The 20,627-nt window shown below is 55.2% G+C and overlaps 2 protein-coding genes across 2 annotated transcripts in view; one reads left to right on the top strand and one right to left on the bottom strand.

The window, feature by feature from the left end:
- LOC119965722 overlaps nucleotides 1–19,210 on the top strand; it is a 36,268-nt gene extending 17,058 nt beyond the window's left edge. The window contains exons 3-6 of the mRNA XM_038796484.1: nucleotides 2,817–2,965; nucleotides 4,127–4,385; nucleotides 16,882–17,281; nucleotides 19,141–19,210. Of these exons, the coding sequence (XP_038652412.1) occupies nucleotides 2,817–2,965; nucleotides 4,127–4,385; nucleotides 16,882–17,281; nucleotides 19,141–19,210 (878 nt within the window). The remainder of the gene's footprint in view (nucleotides 1–2,816; nucleotides 2,966–4,126; nucleotides 4,386–16,881; nucleotides 17,282–19,140) is intronic.
- Nucleotides 19,211–19,377: 167 nt separating this feature from the next.
- Nucleotides 19,378–20,627, bottom strand: part of LOC119965721 (kinesin-like protein KIFC3) — a 21,207-nt gene continuing 19,957 nt past the window's right edge. Inside the window, exon 5 of the mRNA XM_038796483.1 lies at nucleotides 19,378–19,431. Within this exon, the coding sequence (XP_038652411.1) occupies nucleotides 19,378–19,431 (54 nt within the window). The remainder of the gene's footprint in view (nucleotides 19,432–20,627) is intronic.

The following is a 20,627-nucleotide window of genomic DNA, read 5'->3' as shown; positions in this document are numbered from 1 at the left end:
CTGGGTGTGGTCTGTAGGGCAATAACTAGCAGGAAACTAACTGGATGTGGTCTATGGGTGAGTAACTAGCAGGAAACTAACTGGATGTGGTCTATGGGTGAGTAACTAGCAGGAAACTAACAGGATGTGGTCAATGGGACAGTAACTAGCAGGAAACTAACTGGATGTGGTCTATGGGTGAGTAACTAGCAGGAAACTAACAGGATGTGGTCTATAGGGCAGTAACTAGCAAGAAACTAACTGGATGTGGTCAATGGGACAGTAACTAGCAGGAAACTAACTGGGTGTGATCTGTAGGGCAATAACTAGCAGGAAACTAACTGGGTGTGGCCTATGGGTGAGTAACTAGCAGGTAACTAACTGGGTGTAATCTATAGGGCAGTAACTAGCAGGAAACTAACTGGGTGTGGTCCATGGGACAGTAACTAGCAGGTAACTAGCTGGGTGTGGTCTATAGGGCAGTAAGTAGCAGGTAACTAACTGGGTGTGGTCTATAGGGTAGTAACTAGCAGGTAACTAACTGGGTGTGTCGTAGTCAATATTTTCCCCGCTTCTGGACTGTGATAGAAAGATTCAAACATGATTCGTTAGGTAAGCAAAACTAAGCTTTCTTTACGGACTATAACTGCTAGCAGTATGGCTGAGACTTGAAGTCGGAAGGCAGTCAAGTACAAACTGCTGGGTCCGTCGCAAGTCTGCAATATCACAAAAGAATAAGACAATTTGTATACATTATAGGATCAAGGTAACATGAATACAGCTTGGTCAGGAATTTGATCAAAAGTAAAACATAAGTAATAATCATTACAATGGCGTCACCTTGCTGACCTTTAGAGGACTCGGGGTCTGATATCATTATCTTGTCTTTTGGTACATGTTTAAGAAATGGAACAAATTTGTTTAAGTACGGAAAGAGACAAGTTTTTAGCTTATCGTATGTATTTAGACTGCTCTGGTTTTATGACGAACGGGCCTTATCCGAGTTTAGAGTCAGCCAGTTCTCGGGTCAAGTTGACCTTGGCTGCTTGTATTTGTGCCTTAGGTTATGCAAAGTCAGTTTAAATTTAATTGTACCAAGAAAACTTGGCTAGTTTTCCCATCATGCCATTATTTGCTTTGCACAATACCACAGGTGTGGTCTATAGGGCAGTAACTAGCAGGTAACTAGCTGGGTGTGGTCTATGGGGAAGTAACTAGCAGGAAACTAACTAGATGTGGTCTATAGGGCAGTAACTAGCTGGAGACTAACTAAATGTGGTCTGTGGGGCAATAATTAGCAGGTAACTAGCTGGGTGTGGTCTATACGACAGTAACTAGCAGGAAACTAACTGGGTGTTGTCTATGGGACAGTAACTAGCAGGTAACTAGCTGGGTGTGGTCTATAGGGCAGTAACTAGCAGGAAACTAACTGGGTGTTGTCTATGGGACAGTAACTAGCAGGTAACTAACTGGGTGTGGTCTATAGGGTAGTAACTAGCAGGTAACTAACTGGGTGTGGTCTATAGGGCAATAACTAGCAGGAAACTAACTGGGTGGTCTATATGGCAGTAACTAGCTGGAAACTAACCGGATGTGGTCTATATGACAGTAACTAGCTGGAAACTAACTGGGTGTGGTCTATAGGGCAGTAACTAGCAGGTAACTAGCTGGGTGTGGTCTATATAGCAGTAACTAGCAGGTAACTAACTGGGTGTGGTCTGTGGGGCAGTAACTAGCAGGTAACTAACTGGGTTCGGTCTATGGGACAGTAACTAGCAGGTAACTAACTGGGTGTGGTCTATATGGCAGTAACTAGCAGGAAACTAACTGGATGTGGTCTATACGGCAGTAACTAGCAGGAAACGAACTGGATGTGGTCTATAGGGTAGTAACTAGCAGGTAACTAACTGGGTTCGGTCTATGGGACAGTAACTATCAGGTAACTAGCTGGGTGTGGTCTATAATGCAGTAACTAGCAGGAAACTAACTGGATGTGGTCTATACGACAGTAACTAGCAGGAAATTAACTGGATATGGTCTATAGGGTAGTAACTAGCAGGTAACTAACTGGGTGCGGTCTATGGGACAGTAACTAGCAGGAAACTAACTGGATGTGGTCTATAGGGTAGTAACTAGCAGGTTACTAACTGGGTGTAGTCTATAGGGCAGTAACTAGCAGTTAACTAACTGGGTGTGATCTATAGGGCAGTAACTAGCAGGGAACTAACTGGGTGGTTTATATGGCAGGTAACTAGCAGGAAACTAACTGGATGTGGCCTATACGACAGTAACTAGCAGGAAACTAACTGGGTGTAGTCTATAGGGCAGTAACTAGCAGGTAACTAGCTGGGTGTGGTCTATGTGGCAGTAACTAGCAGGAAACTAACTGGGTGGTTTATATGGCAGGTAACTAGCAGGAAACTAACTGGATGTGGCCTATACGACAGTAACTAGCAGGAAACTAACTGGGTGTAGTCTATAGGGCAGTAACTAGCAGGTAACTAGCTGGGTGTGGTCTATATGGCAGTAACTAGCAGGAAACTAACTGGATGTGGTCTATAGGGTAGTAACTAGCAGGTAACTAACTGGGTTCGGTCGATGGGACAGTAACTAGCAGGTAACTAGCTGGGTGTGGTCTATAAGGCAGTAACTAGCAGGAAACTAACTGGATGTGGTCTATAGGGTAGTAACTAGCAGGTAACTAACTGGCTGTGGTGTATGGGGAAGTAATTAGCAGGTAACTAGCTTGGTGTGGTCTACAGGGCAATAACTAGCAGCTAACTAGCTGGGTGTGACTATTTGAAAGTTGAGTTCTCTCATCTCTGTTTGACCCCTAGGCCCATCTGATAACGAGGAGACCAGCGGGAGCGATGACGATTGGCTTCTGACAGATGCCATGTCTCCACTCACAGAATTCCTTTCGTTGAAGCAGGAAGCCGCCGGGGGAACATTGTCCCAGGCGGACAAGGAGCGTCTCAATGGGAAGGTAGCTCAGAGTCGGACTAATATGGCGGCTAAAGCGCACTCAACACCTTGGTCCAATTATTCCTCAACAGACGGTCGACTGTGAGCCGTCAGCTGGAGTGGCCAAACCGGTCACTTAACGGATCCAAACCGCAATCCGCAGCGGGTCGAGTAGGCAGCTCACCTCCTCAAAGGGGCAATTAGGGACGGGCAACACACGCTGGCCCAGCCGGCGACGCCCACTTCAGACAAATTTCTCCTTCAAAGACTCAAACAACATAGACATTTACAAATAATTGATAGGTCCGAATAGCGCAGAATGTGAATCCTGCTGAAGTTTTTCATCTTGTACTTACCAGGACAAATGCAAAAATGTCAAATTTCAAACTGTGCAAATTTTTACGGCAGGAGGAAGGGGGCTGATTAGTTCCCAAGTCGCCTGTGATTGGCCGAGGTGTTGCCGTGCAGCAAGCAATAACGGTCAACTTTAGGCTCCCCCAAGCCCCCAGGTAATTCACTGAAAGATGCAAGGCTGGGATATATTTTTGCCTTTTTGGCAGAGAATGGGTCCCTGCCATTGAATCAGTGAACCAATCAGCGCCCTCCTGTGGCATAAATGTTTTGATTGTTTGAAATTCGGTATTCTCGTGTATGTCCTGATGAGTGCCAGAAGTAAAACTTTGACAACACCTCTCCCTTTTCGGCAGTTTGGAAATGCAGAGCTTCCCGCGTCTAGTTGCAGTTTAATCGGTTCTGTTCTTCTGTTGTTTGCTGACCCTGAACACTTTCCCGCCCTCACTCTGAAACTATTTCTATTTCTTTCTGTTCTTGATTTCTTTCGTCCAAAACCACCAAACCTCCTCCCTCTGTCATTGCAATACCCCCCCCCCCCCCAACCCTGTCCCCCCCCCCCCCCCCCCTGCACCCCACCGCTTTAATGTGCCTCATTCTGGTGTGACACCATTGCTGACCGTCTTGCTCAACGGGCCATCAATGTCGGGGATGCATGCCGCCTTCTCACCATCACTGGGGACCCACACCTCGCATGGAACATCCATCTCTTCTTGCCTGGCAACCGATAATTGGGTTGGGTGCGCGGCCTGGGCTCCGTGTGCTGGTGCCTCTTCCCCTCCCTGGTCCTCGGTGGCCGGGTGACCATGGCTGGGTCGGGCACTCCCAACAGGTCCATCACTCCCCTCTGCTCTCGGTGATGACCCATTTGCTGTCGTTCCTCGAGCATTACTCCCACATGCAGCGTCTGCAGGACAAGGCCCAGGACTACAGGAACCGCCTCCGCAGGGAGGAAGCCAAGGGCAAGAAGCAACGCAAAGTCTTGAGAAGAGTTTGCAAGCAGGAGCTGAGGGACAAGATGAAGCTGATTGACAACCTCCAGGATATCATCAATGAACAGGAAACTCTTGTCCGGAACCTGCAGCCGGAAGGTCAGTAATTCTACCTGCTTGGTATACAGGGAGCTTGCACAGCGTGTCAGAGGGTCAGTACTGAGGGAGTGCCGCACTGTCAGAGGGTCAGTACTGAGGGAGTGCCGCACTGTCAGAGGGTCAGTACTGAGGGAGTGCCGCACTGTCAGAGGGTCAGTACTGAGGGAGTGCTGCACTGTCAAACTGTCAGTACTGAGGGAGTGCCGCACTGTCAGAGGGTCAGCACTGAGGGAGTGCCGCACTGTCAGAGGGTCAGTACTGAGGGAGTGCCGCACTGTCAGAGGGTCAGTACTGAGGGAGCGCCGCACTGTCAGAGGGTCAGTACTGAGGGAGTGCCGCACTGTCAGAGGGTCAGTACTGAGGGAGTGCCGCACTGTCAGAGAGTCAGTACTGAGGGAGTGCCGCACTGTCAGAGGGTCAGTACTAAGGAAGTGCTGCACAGTCAGTGGGTCAGTACTGAGGGAGTGCTGCACTGTCAGAGGGTCAGTACTGAGGGAGTGCTGCACTGTCAGAGGGTCAGTACTGAGTGAGTGCTGCACAGTCAGAGGGTCAGTACTGAGGGAGTGCCGCACTGTCAGAGGGTCAGTACTGAGGGAGCGCCGCACTGTCAGAGGGTCAGTACTGAGGGAGTGCTGCACTGTCAGAGGGTCAGTACTGAGGGAGTGCTGCACTGTCAGAGGGTCAGTACTGAGGGAGTGCTGCACTGTCAGAGGGTCAGTACTGAGGGAGTGCCGCACTGTCAGAGGGTCAGTACTGAGGGAGTACCGCACTGTCAGAGGGTCAGTACTGAGGGAGTGCTGCACTGTCAGAGGGTCAGTACTGAGGGAGTGCTGCACTGTCAGAGGGTCAGTACTGAGGGGGCGCTGCACTGTCAGAGGGTCAGTACTGAGGGAGTGCTGCACTGTCAGAGGGTCAGTACTGAGGGAGTGCTGCACTGTCAGAGGGTCAGAACTTAGGGAGTGCCGCACTGTGGGAGGGTCAGTACTGAGGGAGTGCTGCACTGTGGGAGGGTCAGTACTGAGGGAGTGCTGCACTGTCAGAGGGTCAGTACTGAGGGAGTGCCGCACTGTCAGAGGGTCAGTACTGAGGGAGTGCCGCACTGTCAGAGGGTCAGTACTGAGGGAGTGCTGCACAGTCAGAGGGTCAGTACTGAGGGAGTGCTGCACTGTCAGAGGGTCAGTACTGAGGGAGTGCTGCACTGTCAGAGGGTCAGTACTGAGTGAGTGCTGCACAGTCAGAGGGTCAGTACTGAGGGAGTGCCGCACTGTCAGAGGGTCAGTACTGAGGGAGTGCCGCACTGTCAGAGGGTCAGTACTGAGGGAGTGCTGCACCGTCAGAGGGTCAGTACTGAGGGAGTGTTGCACTGTCAGAGGGTCAGTACTGAGGGAGCGCCGCCCTGTCAGAGGGTCAGTACTGAGGGAGCGCTGCACTGTCAGAGGGTCAGTACTGAGGGAGTGCCGCACTGCCAGAGGGTCAGTACTGAGGGAGTGCCGCACTGTCAGAGGGTCAGTACTGAGGGAGTGCTGCACTGTCAGAGGGTCAGTACTAAGGAAGTGCTGCACAGTCAGCGGGTCAGTACTGAGGGAGTGCTGCACTGTCAGAGGGTCAGTACTGAGGGAGTGCTGCACTGTCAGAGGGTCAGTACTGAGTGAGTGCTGCACAGTCAGAGGGTCAGTACTGAGGGAGTGCCGCACTGTCAGAGGGTCAGTACTGAGGGAGCGACGCACTGTCAGAGGGTCAGTACTGAGGGAGTGCTGCACTGTCAGAGGGTCAGTACTGAGGGAGTACCGCACTGTCAGAGGGTCAGTACTGAGGGAGTGCTGCACTGTCAGAGGGTCAGTACTGAGGGAGCGCCGCACTGTCAGAGGGTCAGTACTGAGGGAGTGCCGCACTGTCAGAGGGTCAGTACTGAGGGAGTGCCGCACTGTCAGAGGGTCAGTACTGAGGGAGTGCCGCACTGTCAAGGGTCAGTACTAAGGAAGTGCTGCACAGTCAGCGGGTCAGTACTGAGGGAGTGCTGCACTGTCAGAGGGTCAGTACTGAGGGAGGGCTGCACTGTCAGAGGGTCAGTACTGAGGGAGTGCTGCACTGTCAGAGGGTCAGTACTGAGGGAGTGCCGCACTGTCAGAGGGTCAGTACAGAGGGAGTGCTGCACTGTCAGAGGGTCAATACTGAGGGAGTGCTGCACTGTCAGAGGGTCAGTACTAAGGAAGTGCTGCACAGTCAGCGGGTCAGTACTGAGGGAGTGCTGCACTGTCAGAGGGTCAGTACTGAGGGAGGGCTGCACTGTCAGAGGGTCAGTACTGAGGGAGTGCTGCTCTGTCAAAGGGTCAGTACTGAGGGAGTGCTGCACTGTCAGAGGGTCAGTACTGAGGGAGTGCTGCACTGTCAGAGGGTCAGTACTGAGGGAGTGCCGCACTGTCAGAGGGTCAGTACTGAAGGAGTGCCGCACTGTCAGAGGGTCAGTACAGAGGGAGTGCTGCACTGTCAGAGGGTCAGTACTGAGGGGGCGCCGCACTGTCAGAGGGACAGTACTGAGGGAGTGCTGCACTGTCAGAGGGTCAGTACTGAGGGAGTGCCGCACTGTCAGAGGGTCAGTACTGAGGGAGTGCTGCACTGTCAGAGGGTCAGTACTGAGGGAGTGCCGCACTGTCAGAGGGTCAGTACTGAGGGAGTGCTGCACTGTCAGAGGGTCAGTACTGAGGGAGTGCCGCACTGTCAGAGGGTCAGTACTGAGGGAGTGCTGCACTGTCAGAGGGTCAGTACTGAGGGAGTGCTGCACTGTGGGAGGGTCAGTACTGAGGGAGTGCTGCACTGTCAGAGGGTCAGTACTGAGGGAGTGCCGCACTGTCAGAGGGTCAGTACTGAGGGAGTGCCGCACTGTCAGAGGGTCAGTACTGAGGGAGTGCTGCACAGTCAGAGGGTCAGTACTGAGGGAGTCCGCACTGTCAGAGGGTCAGTACTGAGGGAGTGCTGCACTGTCAGAGGGTCAGTACTGAGTGAGTGCTGCACAGTCAGAGGGTCAGTACTGAGGGAGTGCCGCACTGTCAGAGGGTCAGTACTGAGGGAGTGCCGCACTGTCAGAGGGTCAGTACTGAGGGAGTGCTGCACCGTCAGAGGGTCAGTACTGAGGGAGTGTTGCACTGTCAGAGGGTCAGTACTGAGGGAGCGCCGCCCTGTCAGAGGGTCAGTACTGAGGGAGCGCTGCACTGTCAGAGGGTCAGTACTGAGGGAGTGCCGCACTGCCAGAGGGTCAGTACTAAGGAAGTGCTGCACAGTCAGCGGGTCAGTACTGAGGGAGTGCTGCACTGTCAGAGGGTCAGTACTGAGGGAGTGCTGCACTGTCAGAGGGTCAGTACTGAGTGAGTGCTGCACAGTCAGAGGGTCAGTACTGAGGGAGTGCCGCACTGTCAGAGGGTCAGTACTGAGGGAGCGCCGCACTGTCAGAGGGTCAGTACTGAGGGAGTGCTGCACTGTCAGAGGGTCAGTACTGAGGGAGTACCGCACTGTCAGAGGGTCAGTACTGAGGGAGTGCTGCACTGTCAGAGGGTCAGTACTGAGGGAGCGCCGCACTGTCAGAGGGTCAGTACTGAGGGAGTGCCGCACTGTCAGAGGGTCAGTACTGAGGGAGTGCCGCACTGTCAGAGGGTCAGTACTGAGGGAGTGCCGCACTGTCAGAGGGTCAGTACTAAGGAAGTGCTGCACAGTCAGCGGGTCAGTACTGAGGGAGTGCTGCACTGTCAGAGGGTCAGTACTGAGGGAGGGCTGCACTGTCAGAGGGTCAGTACTGAGGGAGTGCTGCACTGTCAGAGGGTCAGTACTGAGGGAGTGCCGCACTGTCAGAGGGTCAGTACAGAGGGATTGCTGCACTGTCAGAGGGTCAATACTGAGGGAGTGCTGCACTGTCAGAGGGTCAGTACTAAGGAAGTGCTGCACAGTCAGCGGGTCAGTACTGAGGGAGTGCTGCACTGTCAGAGGGTCAGTACTGAGGGAGGGCTGCACTGTCAGAGGGTCAGTACTGAGGGAGTGCTGCACTGTCAGAGGGTCAGTACTGTGGGAGTGCAGCACTGTCAGTGGGTCAGTACTGAGGGAGTGCTGCTCTGTCAAAGGGTCAGTACTGAGGGAGTGCTGCACTGTCAGAGGGTCAGTACTCAGGGAGTGCTGCACTGTCAGAGGGTCAGTACTGAGGGAGTGCCGCACTGTCAGAGGGTCAGTACAGAGGGAGTGCTGCACTGTCAGAGGGTCAGTACTGAGGGGGCGCCGCACTGTCAGAGGGACAGTACTGAGGGAGTGCTGCACTGTCAGAGGGTCAGTACTGAGGGAGTGCCGCACTGTCAGAGGGTCAGTACTGAGGGAGTGCTGCACTGTCAGAGGGTCAGTACTGAGGGAGTGCCGCACTGTCAGAGGGTCAGTACTGAGGGAGTGCTGCACTGTCAGAGGGTCAGTACAGAGGGAGTGCCGCACTGTCAGAGGGTCAGTACTGAGGGAGTGCTGCACTGTCAGAGGGTCAGTACTGAGGGAGTGCCGCACTGTCAGAGGGTCAGTACTGAGGGAGTGCTGCACTGTCAGAGGGTCAGTACTGAGGGAGTGCTGCACTGTCAGAGGGTCAGTACTGAGGGAGTGCTGCACTGTCAGAGGGTCAGTACTGAGGGAGTGCTGCACTGTCAGAGGGTCAGTACGGAGGGAGTGCTGCACTGTCAGAGGGTCAGTACTGAGGGAGTGCTGCACTGTCAGAGGGTCAGTACTGAGGGAGCGCTGCACTGTCAGAGGGTCAGTACTGAGGGAGCGCTGCACTGTCAGAGGGTCAGTACTGAGGGAGTGCCGCACCGTCAGAGGGTCAGTACTGAGGGAGTGCTGCACTGTCAGAGAGTCAGTACTGAGGGAGTGCCGCACTGTCAGAGGGTCAGTACTGAGGGAGTGCTGCACTGTCAGAGGGTCAGTACTGAGGGAGTGCTGCACCGTCAGAGGGTCAGTACTGAGGGAGTGTTGCACTGTCAGAGGGTCAGTACTGAGGGAGCGCCGCCCTGTCAGAGGGTCAGTACTGAGGGAGCGCTGCACTGTCAGAGGGTCAGTACTGAGGGAGTGCCGCACTGCCAGAGGGTCAGTACTGAGGGAGTGCCGCACTGTCAGAAGGTCAGTACTGAGGGAGTGCTGCACTGTCAGAGGGTCAGTACTAAGGAAGTGCTGCACAGTCAGCGGGTCAGTACTGAGGGAGTGCTGCACTGTCAGAGGGTCAGTACTGAGGGAGTGCTGCACTGTCAGAGGGTCAGTACTGAGTGAGTGCTGCACAGTCAGAGGGTCAGTACTGAGGGAGTGCCGCACTGTCAGAGGGTCAGTACTGAGGGAGCGCCGCACTGTCAGAGGGTCAGTACTGAGGGAGTGCTGCACTGTCAGAGGGTCAGTACTGAGGGAGTACCGCACTGTCAGAGGGTCAGTACTGAGGGAGTGCTGCACTGTCAGAGGGTCAGTACTGAGGGAGCGCCGCACTGTCAGAGGGTCAGTACTGAGGGAGTGCCGCACTGTCAGAGGGTCAGTACTGAGGGAGTGCCGCACTGTCAGAGGGTCAGTACTGAGGGAGTGCCGCACTGTCAGAGGGTCAGTACTAAGGAAGTGCTGCACAGTCAGCGGGTCAGTACTGAGGGAGTGCTGCACTGTCAGAGGGTCAGTACTGAGGGAGGGCTGCACTGTCAGAGGGTCAGTACTGAGGGAGTGCTGCACTGTCAGAGGGTCAGTACTGAGGGAGTGCCGCACTGTCAGAGGGTCAGTACAGAGGGATTGCTGCACTGTCAGAGGGTCAATACTGAGGGAGTGCTGCACTGTCAGAGGGTCAGTACTAAGGAAGTGCTGCACAGTCAGCGGGTCAGTACTGAGGGAGTGCTGCACTGTCAGAGGGTCAGTACTGAGGGAGGGCTGCACTGTCAGAGGGTCAGTACTGAGGGAGTGCTGCACTGTCAGAGGGTCAGTACTGAGGGAGTGCAGCACTGTCAGTGGGTCAGTACTGAGGGAGTGCTGCTCTGTCAAAGGGTCAGTACTGAGGGAGTGCTGCACTGTCAGAGGGTCAGTACTGAGGGAGTGCCGCACTGTCAGAGGGTCAGTACTGAGGGAGTGCTGCACTGTCAGAGGGTCAGTACTGAGGGAGTGCCGCACTGTCAGAGGGTCAGTACTGAGGGAGTGCTGCACTGTCAGAGGGTCAGTACTGAGGGAGTGCCGCACTGTCAGAGGGTCAGTACTGAGGGAGTGCTGCACTGTCAGAGGGTCAGTACTGAGGGAGTGCTGCACTGTCAGAGGGTCAGTACTGAGGGAGTGCTGCACTGTCAGAGGGTCAGTACTGAGGGAGTGCTGCACTGTCAGAGGGTCAGTACGGAGGGAGTGCTGCACTGTCAGAGGGTCAGTACTGAGGGAGTGCTGCACTGTCAGAGGGTCAGTACTGAGGGAGCGCTGCACTGTCAGAGGGTCAGTACTGAGGGAGCGCTGCACTGTCAGAGGGTCAGTACTGAGGGAGTGCCGCACCGTCAGAGGGTCAGTACTGAGGGAGTGCTGCACTGTCAGAGAGTCAGTACTGAGGGAGTGCCGCACTGTCAGAGGGTCAGTACTGAGGGAGTGCTGCACTGTCAGAGGGTCAGTACTGAGGGAGTGCTGCACCGTCAGAGGGTCAGTACTGAGGGAGTGCTGCACTGTCAGAGGGTCAGTACTGAGGGAGCGCCGCCCTGTCAGAGGGTCAGTACTGAGGGAGCGCTGCACTGTCAGAGGGTCAGTACTGAGGGAGTGCCGCACTGTCAGAGGGTCAGTACTGAGGGAGTGCCGCACTGTCAGAAGGTCAGTACTGAGGGAGTGCTGCACTGTCAGAGGGTCAGTACTAAGGAAGTGCTGCACAGTCAGCGGGTCAGTACTGAGGGAGTGCTGCACTGTCAGAGGGTCAGTACTGAGGGAGTGCTGCACTGTCAGAGGGTCAGTACTGAGTGAGTGCTGCACAGTCAGAGGGTCAGTACTGAGGGAGTGCCGCACTGTCAGAGGGTCAGTACTGAGGGAGCGCCGCACTGTCAGAGGGTCAGTACTGAGGGAGTGCTGCACTGTCAGAGGGTCAGTACTGAGGGAGTACCGCACTGTCAGAGGGTCAGTACTGAGGGAGTGCTGCACTGTCAGAGGGTCAGTACTGAGGGAGCGCCGCACTGTCAGAGGGTCAGTACTGAGGGAGTGCCGCACTGTCAGAGGGTCAGTACTGAGGGAGAGCCGCACTGTCAGAGGGTCAGTACTGAGGGAGTGCCGCACTGTCAGAGGGTCAGTACTAAGGAAGTGCTGCACAGTCAGCGGGTCAGTACTGAGGGAGTGCTGCACTGTCAGAGGGTCAGTACTGAGGGAGGGCTGCACTGTCAGAGGGTCAGTACTGAGGGAGTGCTGCACTGTCAGAGAGTCAGTACTGAGGGAGTGCCGCACTGTCAGAGGGTCAGTACAGAGGGATTGCTGCACTGTCAGAGGGTCAGTACTGAGGGAGTGCTGCACTGTCAGAGGGTCAGTACTAAGGAAGTGCTGCACAGTCAGCGGGTCAGTACTGAGGGAGTGCTGCACTGTCAGAGGGTCAGTACTGAGGGAGGGCTGCACTGTCAGAGGGTCAGTACTGAGGGAGTGCTGCACTGTCAGAGGGTCAGTACTGAGGGAGTGCAGCACTGTCAGTGGGTCAGTACTGAGGGAGTGCTGCTCTGTCAAAGGGTCAGTACTGAGGGAGTGCTGCACTGTCAGAGGGTCAGTACTGAGGGAGTGCTGCACTGTCAGAGGGTCAGTACTGAGGGAGTGCCGCACTGTCAGAGGGTCAGTACAGAGGGAGTGCTGCACTGTCAGAGGGTCAGTACTGAGGGGGCGCCGCACTGTCAGAGGGACAGTACTGAGGGAGTGCTGCACTGTCAGAGGGTCAGCACTGAGGGAGTGCCGCACTGTCAGAGGGTCAGTACTGAGGGAGTGCTGCACTGTCAGAGGGTCAGTACTGAGGGAGTGCCGCACTGTCAGAGGGTCAGTACTGAGGGAGTGCTGCACTGTCAGAGGGTCAGTACTGAGGGAGTGCCGCACTGTCAGAGGGTCAGTACTGAGGGAGTGCTGCACTGTCAGAGGGTCAGTACTGAGGGAGTGCTGCACTGTGGGAGGGTCAGTACTGAGGGAGTGCTGCACTGTCAGAGGGTCAGTACTGAGGGAGTGCCGCACTGTCAGAGGGTCAGTACTGAGGGAGTGCCGCACTGTCAGAGGGTCAGTACTGAGGGAGTGCTGCACAGTCAGAGGGTCAGTACTGAGGGAGTCCGCACTGTCAGAGGGTCAGTACTGAGGGAGTGCTGCACTGTCAGAGGGTCAGTACTGAGTGAGTGCTGCACAGTCAGAGGGTCAGTACTGAGGGAGTGCCGCACTGTCAGAGGGTCAGTACTGAGGGAGTGCCGCACTGTCAGAGGGTCAGTACTGAGGGAGTGCTGCACCGTCAGAGGGTCAGTACTGAGGGAGTGCTGCACTGTCAGAGGGTCAGTACTGAGGGAGCGCCGCCCTGTCAGAGGGTCAGTACTGAGGGAGCGCTGCACTGTCAGAGGGTCAGTACTGAGGGAGTGCCGCACTGCCAGAGGGTCAGTACTAAGGAAGTGCTGCACAGTCAGCGGGTCAGTACTGAGGGAGTGCTGCACTGTCAGAGGGTCAGTACTGAGGGAGTGCTGCACTGTCAGAGGGTCAGTACTGAGTGAGTGCTGCACAGTCAGAGGGTCAGTACTGAGGGAGTGCCGCACTGTCAGAGGGTCAGTACTGAGGGAGCGCCGCACTGTCAGAGGGTCAGTACTGAGGGAGTGCTGCACTGTCAGAGGGTCAGTACTGAGGGAGTACCGCACTGTCAGAGGGTCAGTGCTGAGGGAGTGCTGCACTGTCAGAGGGTCAGTACTGAGGGAGCGCCGCACTGTCAGAGGGTCAGTACTGAGGGAGTGCCGCACTGTCAGAGGGTCAGTACTGAGGGAGTGCCGCACTGTCAGAGGGTCAGTACTGAGGGAGTGCCGCACTGTCAGAGGGTCAGTACTAAGGAAGTGCTGCACAGTCAGCGGGTCAGTACTGAGGGAGTGCTGCACTGTCAGAGGGTCAGTACTGAGGGAGGGCTGCACTGTCAGAGGGTCAGTACTGAGGGAGTGCTGCACTGTCAGAGGGTCAGTACTGAGGGAGTGCCGCACTGTCAGAGGGTCAGTACAGAGGGAGTGCTGCACTGTCAGAGGGTCAATACTGAGGGAGTGCTGCACTGTCAGAGGGTCAGTACTAAGGAAGTGCTGCACAGTCAGCGGGTCAGTACTGAGGGAGTGCTGCACTGTCAGAGGGTCAGTACTGAGGGAGGGCTGCACTGTCAGAGGGTCAGTACTGAGGGAGTGCTGCACTGTCAGAGGGTCAGTACTGTGGGAGTGCAGCACTGTCAGTGGGTCAGTACTGAGGGAGTGCTGCACTGTCAAAGGGTCAGTACTGAGGGAGTGCTGCACTGTCAGAGGGTCAGTACTCAGGGAGTGCTGCACTGTCAGAGGGTCAGTACTGAGGGAGTGCCGCACTGTCAGAGGGTCAGTACTGAGGGAGTGCTGCACTGTCAGAGGGTCAGTACTGAGGGGGCGCCGCACTGTCAGAGGGACAGTACTGAGGGAGTGCTGCACTGTCAGAGGGTCAGTACTGAGGGAGTGCCGCACTGTCAGAGGGTCAGTACTGAGGGAGTGCTGCACTGTCAGAGGGTCAGTACTGAGGGAGTGCCGCACTGTCAGAGGGTCAGTACTGAGGGAGTGCTGCACTGTCAGAGGGTCAGTACAGAGGGAGTGCCGCACTGTCAGAGGGTCAGTACTGAGGGAGTGCTGCACTGTCAGAGGGTCAGTACTGAGGGAGTGCCGCACTGTCAGAGGGTCAGTACTGAGGGAGTGCTGCACTGTCAGAGGGTCAGTACTGAGGGAGTGCTGCACTGTCAGAGGGTCAGTACTGAGGGAGTGCTGCACTGTCAGAGGGTCAGTACTGAGGGAGTGCTGCACTGTCAGAGGGTCAGTACGGAGGGAGTGCTGCACTGTCAGAGGGTCAGTACTGAGGGAGTGCTGCACTGTCAGAGGGTCAGTACTGAGGGAGCGCTGCACTGTCAGAGGGTCAGTACTGAGGGAGCGCTGCACTGTCAGAGGGTCAGTACTGAGGGAGTGCCGCACCGTCAGAGGGTCAGTACTGAGGGAGTGCTGCACTGTCAGAGAGTCAGTACTGAGGGAGTGCCGCACTGTCAGAGGGTCAGTACTGAGGGAGTGCTGCACTGTCAGAGGGTCAGTACTGAGGGAGTGCTGCACCGTCAGAGGGTCAGTACTGAGGGAGTGTTGCACTGTCAGAGGGTCAGTACTGAGGGAGCGCCGCCCTGTCAGAGGGTCAGTACTGAGGGAGCGCTGCACTGTCAGAGGGTCAGTACTGAGGGAGTGCCGCACTGCCAGAGGGTCAGTACTGAGGGAGTGCCGCACTGTCAGAAGGTCAGTACTGAGGGAGTGCTGCACTGTCAGAGGGTCAGTACTAAGGAAGTGCTGCACAGTCAGCGGGTCAGTACTGAGGGAGTGCTGCACTGTCAGAGGGTCAGTACTGAGGGAGTGCTGCACTGTCAGAGGGTCAGTACTGAGGGAGTGCTGCACAGTCAGAGGGTCAGTACTGAGGGAGTGCCGCACTGTCAGAGGGTCAGTACTGAGGGAGCGCCGCACTGTCAGAGGGTCAGTACTGAGGGAGTGCTGCACTGTCAGAGGGTCAGTACTGAGGGAGTACCGCACTGTCAGAGGGTCAGTACTGAGGGAGTGCTGCACTGTCAGAGGGTCAGTACTGAGGGAGCGCCGCACTGTCAGAGGGTCAGTACTGAGGGAGTGCCGCACTGTCAGAGGGTCAGTACTGAGGGAGTGCCGCACTGTCAGAGGGTCAGTACTGAGGGAGTGCCGCACTGTCAGAGGGTCAGTACTAAGGAAGTGCTGCACAGTCAGCGGGTCAGTACTGAGGGAGTGCTGCACTGTCAGAGGGTCAGTACTGAGGGAGGGCTGCACTGTCAGAGGGTCAGTACTGAGGGAGTGCTGCACTGTCAGAGGGTCAGTACTGAGGGAGTGCCGCACTGTCAGAGGGTCAGTACAGAGGGATTGCTGCACTGTCAGAGGGTCAATACTGAGGGAGTGCTGCACTGTCAGAGGGTCAGTACTAAGGAAGTGCTGCACAGTCAGCGGGTCAGTACTGAGGGAGTGCTGCACTGTCAGAGGGTCAGTACTGAGGGAGGGCTGCACTGTCAGAGGGTCAGTACTGAGGGAGTGCTGCACTGTCAGAGGGTCAGTACTGAGGGAGTGCAGCACTGTCAGTGGGTCAGTACTGAGGGAGTGCTGCTCTGTCAAAGGGTCAGTACTGAGGGAGTGCTGCACTGTCAGAGGGTCAGTACTGAGGGAGTGCTGCACTGTCAGAGGGTCAGTACTGAGGGAGTGCCGCACTGTCAGAGGGTCAGTACAGAGGGAGTGCTGCACTGTCAGAGGGTCAGTACTGAGGGGGCGCCGCACTGTCAGAGGGACAGTACTGAGGGAGTGCTGCACTGTCAGAGGGTCAGCACTGAGGGAGTGCCGCACTGTCAGAGGGTCAGTACTGAGGGAGTGCTGCACTGTCAGAGGGTCAGTACTGAGGGAGTGCCGCACTGTCAGAGGGTCAGTACTGAGGGAGTGCTGCACTGTCAGAGGGTCAGTACAGAGGGAGTGCCGCACTGTCAGAGGGTCAGTACTGAGGGAGTGCTGCACTGTCAGAGGGTCAGTACTGAGGGAGTGCCGCACTGTCAGAGGGTCAGTACTGAGGGAGTGCTGCACTGTCAGAGGGTCAGTACTGAGGGAGTGCTGCACTGTCAGAGGGTCAGTACTGAGGGAGTGCTGCACTGTCAGAGGGTCAGTACTGAGGGAGTGCTGCACTGTCAGAGGGTCAGTACGGAGGGAGTGCTGCACTGTCAGAGGGTCAGTACTGAGGGAGTGCTGCACTGTCAGAGGGTCAGTACTGAGGGAGCGCTGCACTGTCAGAGGGTCAGTACTGAGGGAGCGCTGCACTGTCAGAGGGTCAGTACTGAGGGAGTGCCGCACCGTCAGAGGGTCAGTACTGAGGGAGTGCTGCACTGTCAGAGAGTCAGTACTGAGGGAGTGCTGCACTGTCAGAGGGTCAGTACTGAGGGAGTGCCGCACTGTCAGAGGGTCAGTACTGAGGGAGTGCTGCACTGTCAGAGGGTCTGTACTGAGGGAGTGCCGCACTGTCAGAGGGTCAGTACTGAGGGAGTGCCGCACTGTCAGAGGGTCAGTACTGAGGGGGGTACGGGTTCTTCCTTAAACAGGTGAAGTGAATGTATCCGTATTGTCTGTGAAGAGGTTTGGTTGTGAAGTTAGTTTGCGTGCTTAAACTTGGTGTCTCCTTGTCAATGTTTATTGGAGAAGAACGACTTTCACCAATACACATGCTGAGAGCTCTCCATATCCTGATCTTTCTTCCTCTACCAAAGGTTCTCCAAATTCCGAAGGTTTTCCATACCCCGATCTTTCTCCGTATTCCGAAGATCCTCCATATTCCGAAGATTCTCCCTTTCCAGATCGTTCTCCACATTCCGAAAGTTCTCCATTCCCCAGTGGTTCGCTGCCTCTGGATAGCTCCGCTTGCTCCAGCTTCACTCCAGTTTCAGGAGTCCGGAGGCTGGTGGAGTCCATCAGCACACTCCAAACGGAGAGGTCTAAACTGGCGCACGAGGTGGAAGCCATCAAGCTGGATATGGAACACGGAGAGTCCGAGAAGAAGCAACTGTCCGCAAACTTCGAGATTCAGGTAACGTCTTCTGCCCAGCACCTCCATCCAGCCTTCATCATGTTCTGTGTAACCCGCTTCATACCACCAGCTTCCTATTCACTGTACAATGTAAACGTAGGGCAATCCTTTTCGGAGCAAGGAAGATGTTGCGTGGGCAAGAATTCTGCGTGGGTTTCCTCCGGGTGCTCCGGTTTCCTCCCACAGTCCAAAGATGTGCGGGTTAGGTGGGTTGGCCGTGATAAATTGCCCTTCGAGTCCAGGGTTGTGCAGGTTTGGTGGTTACGGGGAGAGGGTGGGGCAATGGGCTTTGGTAGGGTGCTCTTTCAGAGGGTCAGTGCAGACCTGTTGGGCTGAATGGCCTCCTTCCGCACTGTCGGGATTCAATGATTCTATGGAGTGGGAGGGTGGGGGTTGTTTGTGGGGAAAGAGATTTGGGGGTATGTGCAGAGAGATTACTAAAATGATCTTGTCCAGTGCAGAACCATATTGACAGAATGTCAATGGGATGTTAATGTTTGCAATGCATCTGGATTGACTATGATCAGTTTTGGACACTGCGCCCCAGGACGGAGATATTGGCCGGGACTTTCACCCTCGAGGTGGGCAGCAAGTGTCAGAGAAATTCCCGTCTTGAGCCGCCCACCTTTCATTCTGGGGGAGGACAGGTGCAGACTGCAGTCAGCCTGGGTCAGAGGTCAGCGGAAGCCACGGGGAGTTCGGGTGCAGAGTCTCGGGGCTGGTTTCGCCAGCAGCGCACTTACGCCCACCGATTTCCCGACGGCGTGGGGGTGTGCACAATGGCAAACCCCATTGGCTGGCTGCCGGGGCTGGGGAACCCGCTGCCAGCGGGGGGGGGGGGGGGGGGGTCGCAGCAGAAAAAAGTGCGGCGGGACAGAGAATCCCGCCCTTGATGATTCAAAGGTTTGCCTCAGTGATTTCTGATCCGTGCTGTCAATTGTACTTTGTTTATTTATTTCAAGTGCTTGCAGTTTCAGCCAATGCTACTTAAAAAAAATTAATTTGGAGTACCCAATTATTTCCAATTAAGGGGCAACTTAGCATGGCCAATACACCTAACCTGCACATCTGGGGGGATGAAACCCACGCAGACACAGGGAAAATGTACAAACTCCACACAGACAGTGACCCGAGGATCGGACCTGGGTCCTCAGTGCCGTAGGCAGCTAGTGATACTTTAAAGGGTCTGGATGGTTGACATTCTATTGTAAAAAAGGAAATGTTTTAAGAAAGTGAAAATTTATCAACGAATGATTCTCGCATTTAGAATAAAAACAAAAATGTCCTCCAGCCATCACCCCTCCTCCAAACACTCCCCGTGGCCAATCAATGCAGGGCAGCAGGGTAGCATGGTGGTTAGCATAAATGCTTCACAGCTCCAGGGTCCCAGGTTCAATTCCCGGCTGGGTCACTGTCTGTGTGGAGTCTGCACATCCTCCCCCTGTGTGCGTGGGTTTCCTCCGGGTGCTCCGGTTTCCTCCCACAGTCCAAAGATGTGCGGGTTGGGTGGATTGGCCATGCTAAATTGCCCGTAGTGTCCTAATAAAAGTAAGGTTGGGGGGGGGGGGGGTTGTTGGGTTGCGGGTATGGGGTGGATACGTGGGTTTGAGTGGGGTGATCATGGCTCGGCACAACATTGAGGGCCGAAGGGCCTGTTCTGTGCTGTACTGTTCTATGTTCTATGTTCTAATGCCACCCCATGAATCCCCAAACTGTCCCTATGACCCCTCGTGCCGCATTCAAAAGTGTGCCCCATCGCCCTTATCCCCCATGCCCACATGCCAAGGTGTGCCCCAGCCACCCCTCCATGGCTCTTTGTGCTGTTCATGCCAAGCTCCATACCCATTCACACACAATGTACAGAACCAGTGAATGCTATTGTGATAGGACAATGTGTGGAGGGAAAAGACAGCCATTGATTGATAGCTTTCCTCTTTCTTAGAACAAAACATTTTGACCACAGAACAACCAAATGCTTTAAATTATCAATAGCTGAAACTGCAAGCACTTGAAACCTCATTATATTGTGTAAATAAACATTGTTCAATTGACAGCATAGATCATGGAGCTGTCAATCAAGTAATATTTTTCCTGGACTCAGGTGTTCCAGTATTCTAATGGATGTCTGTGATCTCTCGGCCATGAATGCGTAACAAGACTTGGCTGAGAGCTCAGAATATTAGTCCATGCCGGTGTTTATAATCTTCTTGAGCTTCCGCCTTTCTTTCCCAATCTAAGCATAACCATCAGGAAAGGTTGAACAGACTGAACTTTTTCCATTGGCAATGGGAAGACCATGGGGTTACCTATGGCAGATTGAATAGATGTGGAGAAGATATTTCCACCTGTGGGAGACCAGAACCCAGGGCCATCAATATAAGACAGTCTCTGATAAATCCAGTGGGGAATTCAGGAGAAATGCTTTTACTCAGAGATCGGGGAGAACGTGGGACTGGCTCCCACAGGGAGTGGGGATAATGTGGGACTCGCTCCCACAGGGAATGGGGAGAATGTGGGACTCGCTCCCACAGGGAATGGGGATAATGTGGGACTCGCTCCCACAGGGAATGGGGAGAATGTGGGACTCGCTCCCACAGGGAATGGGGAGAATGTGGGACTGGCTCCCACAGGGAGTGGGGAGAATGTGGGACTCACTCCCACAGGGAATGGGGAGAATGTGGGACTCGCTCCCACAGGGAATGGGGAGAATGTGGGACTGGCTCCCACAGGGAATGGGGAGAATGTGGAGCTCGCTCCCACAGGGAATGGGGAGAATGTGGGACTCGCTCCCACAGGGAGTGGGGAGAATGTGGGACTGGCTCCCACAGGGAATGGGGAGAATGGGGGACTCGCTCCCACAGGGAGTGGGGAGAATGTGGGACTCGCTCCCACGGGGAGTGGGGAGAATGTGGGACTCGCTCCCACAGGGAGTGGGGAGAATGTGGGACTCGCTCCCACAGGGAATGGGGAGAATGGGGGACACGCTCCCACAGGGAGTGGGGAGAATGTGGGAGTCGCTCCCACAGGGAGTGGGGAGAATGTGGGACTCGCTTATTGTCACAAGTAGGCTTCAAATGAAGTTACTGTGAAAAGCCCCTAGTCGAGAATGTGGGACTCGCTCCCACAGGGAATGGGGAGAATGGGGGACACGCTCCCACAGGGAGTGGGGAGAATGTGGGACTCGCTCCCACAGGGAGTGGGGAGAATGTGGGACTGGCTCCCACAGGGAATGGGGAGAATGGGGGACTCGCTCCCACAGGGAGTGGGGAGAATGTGGGACTCGCTCCCACGGGGAGTGGGGAGAATGTGGGACTCGCTCCCACAGGGAGTGGGGAGAATGTGGGACTCGCTCCCACAGGGAATGGGGAGAATGGGGGACACGCTCCCACAGGGAGTGGGGAGAATGGGGGACACGCTCCCACAGGGAGT

Source organism: Scyliorhinus canicula, chromosome 5 (genome assembly GCF_902713615.1).
Source record: "Scyliorhinus canicula chromosome 5, sScyCan1.1, whole genome shotgun sequence".
Classification (NCBI taxonomy): domain Eukaryota; kingdom Metazoa; phylum Chordata; class Chondrichthyes; order Carcharhiniformes; family Scyliorhinidae; genus Scyliorhinus; species Scyliorhinus canicula.
This window is presented reverse-complemented; position numbering and strand designations above follow the sequence as displayed.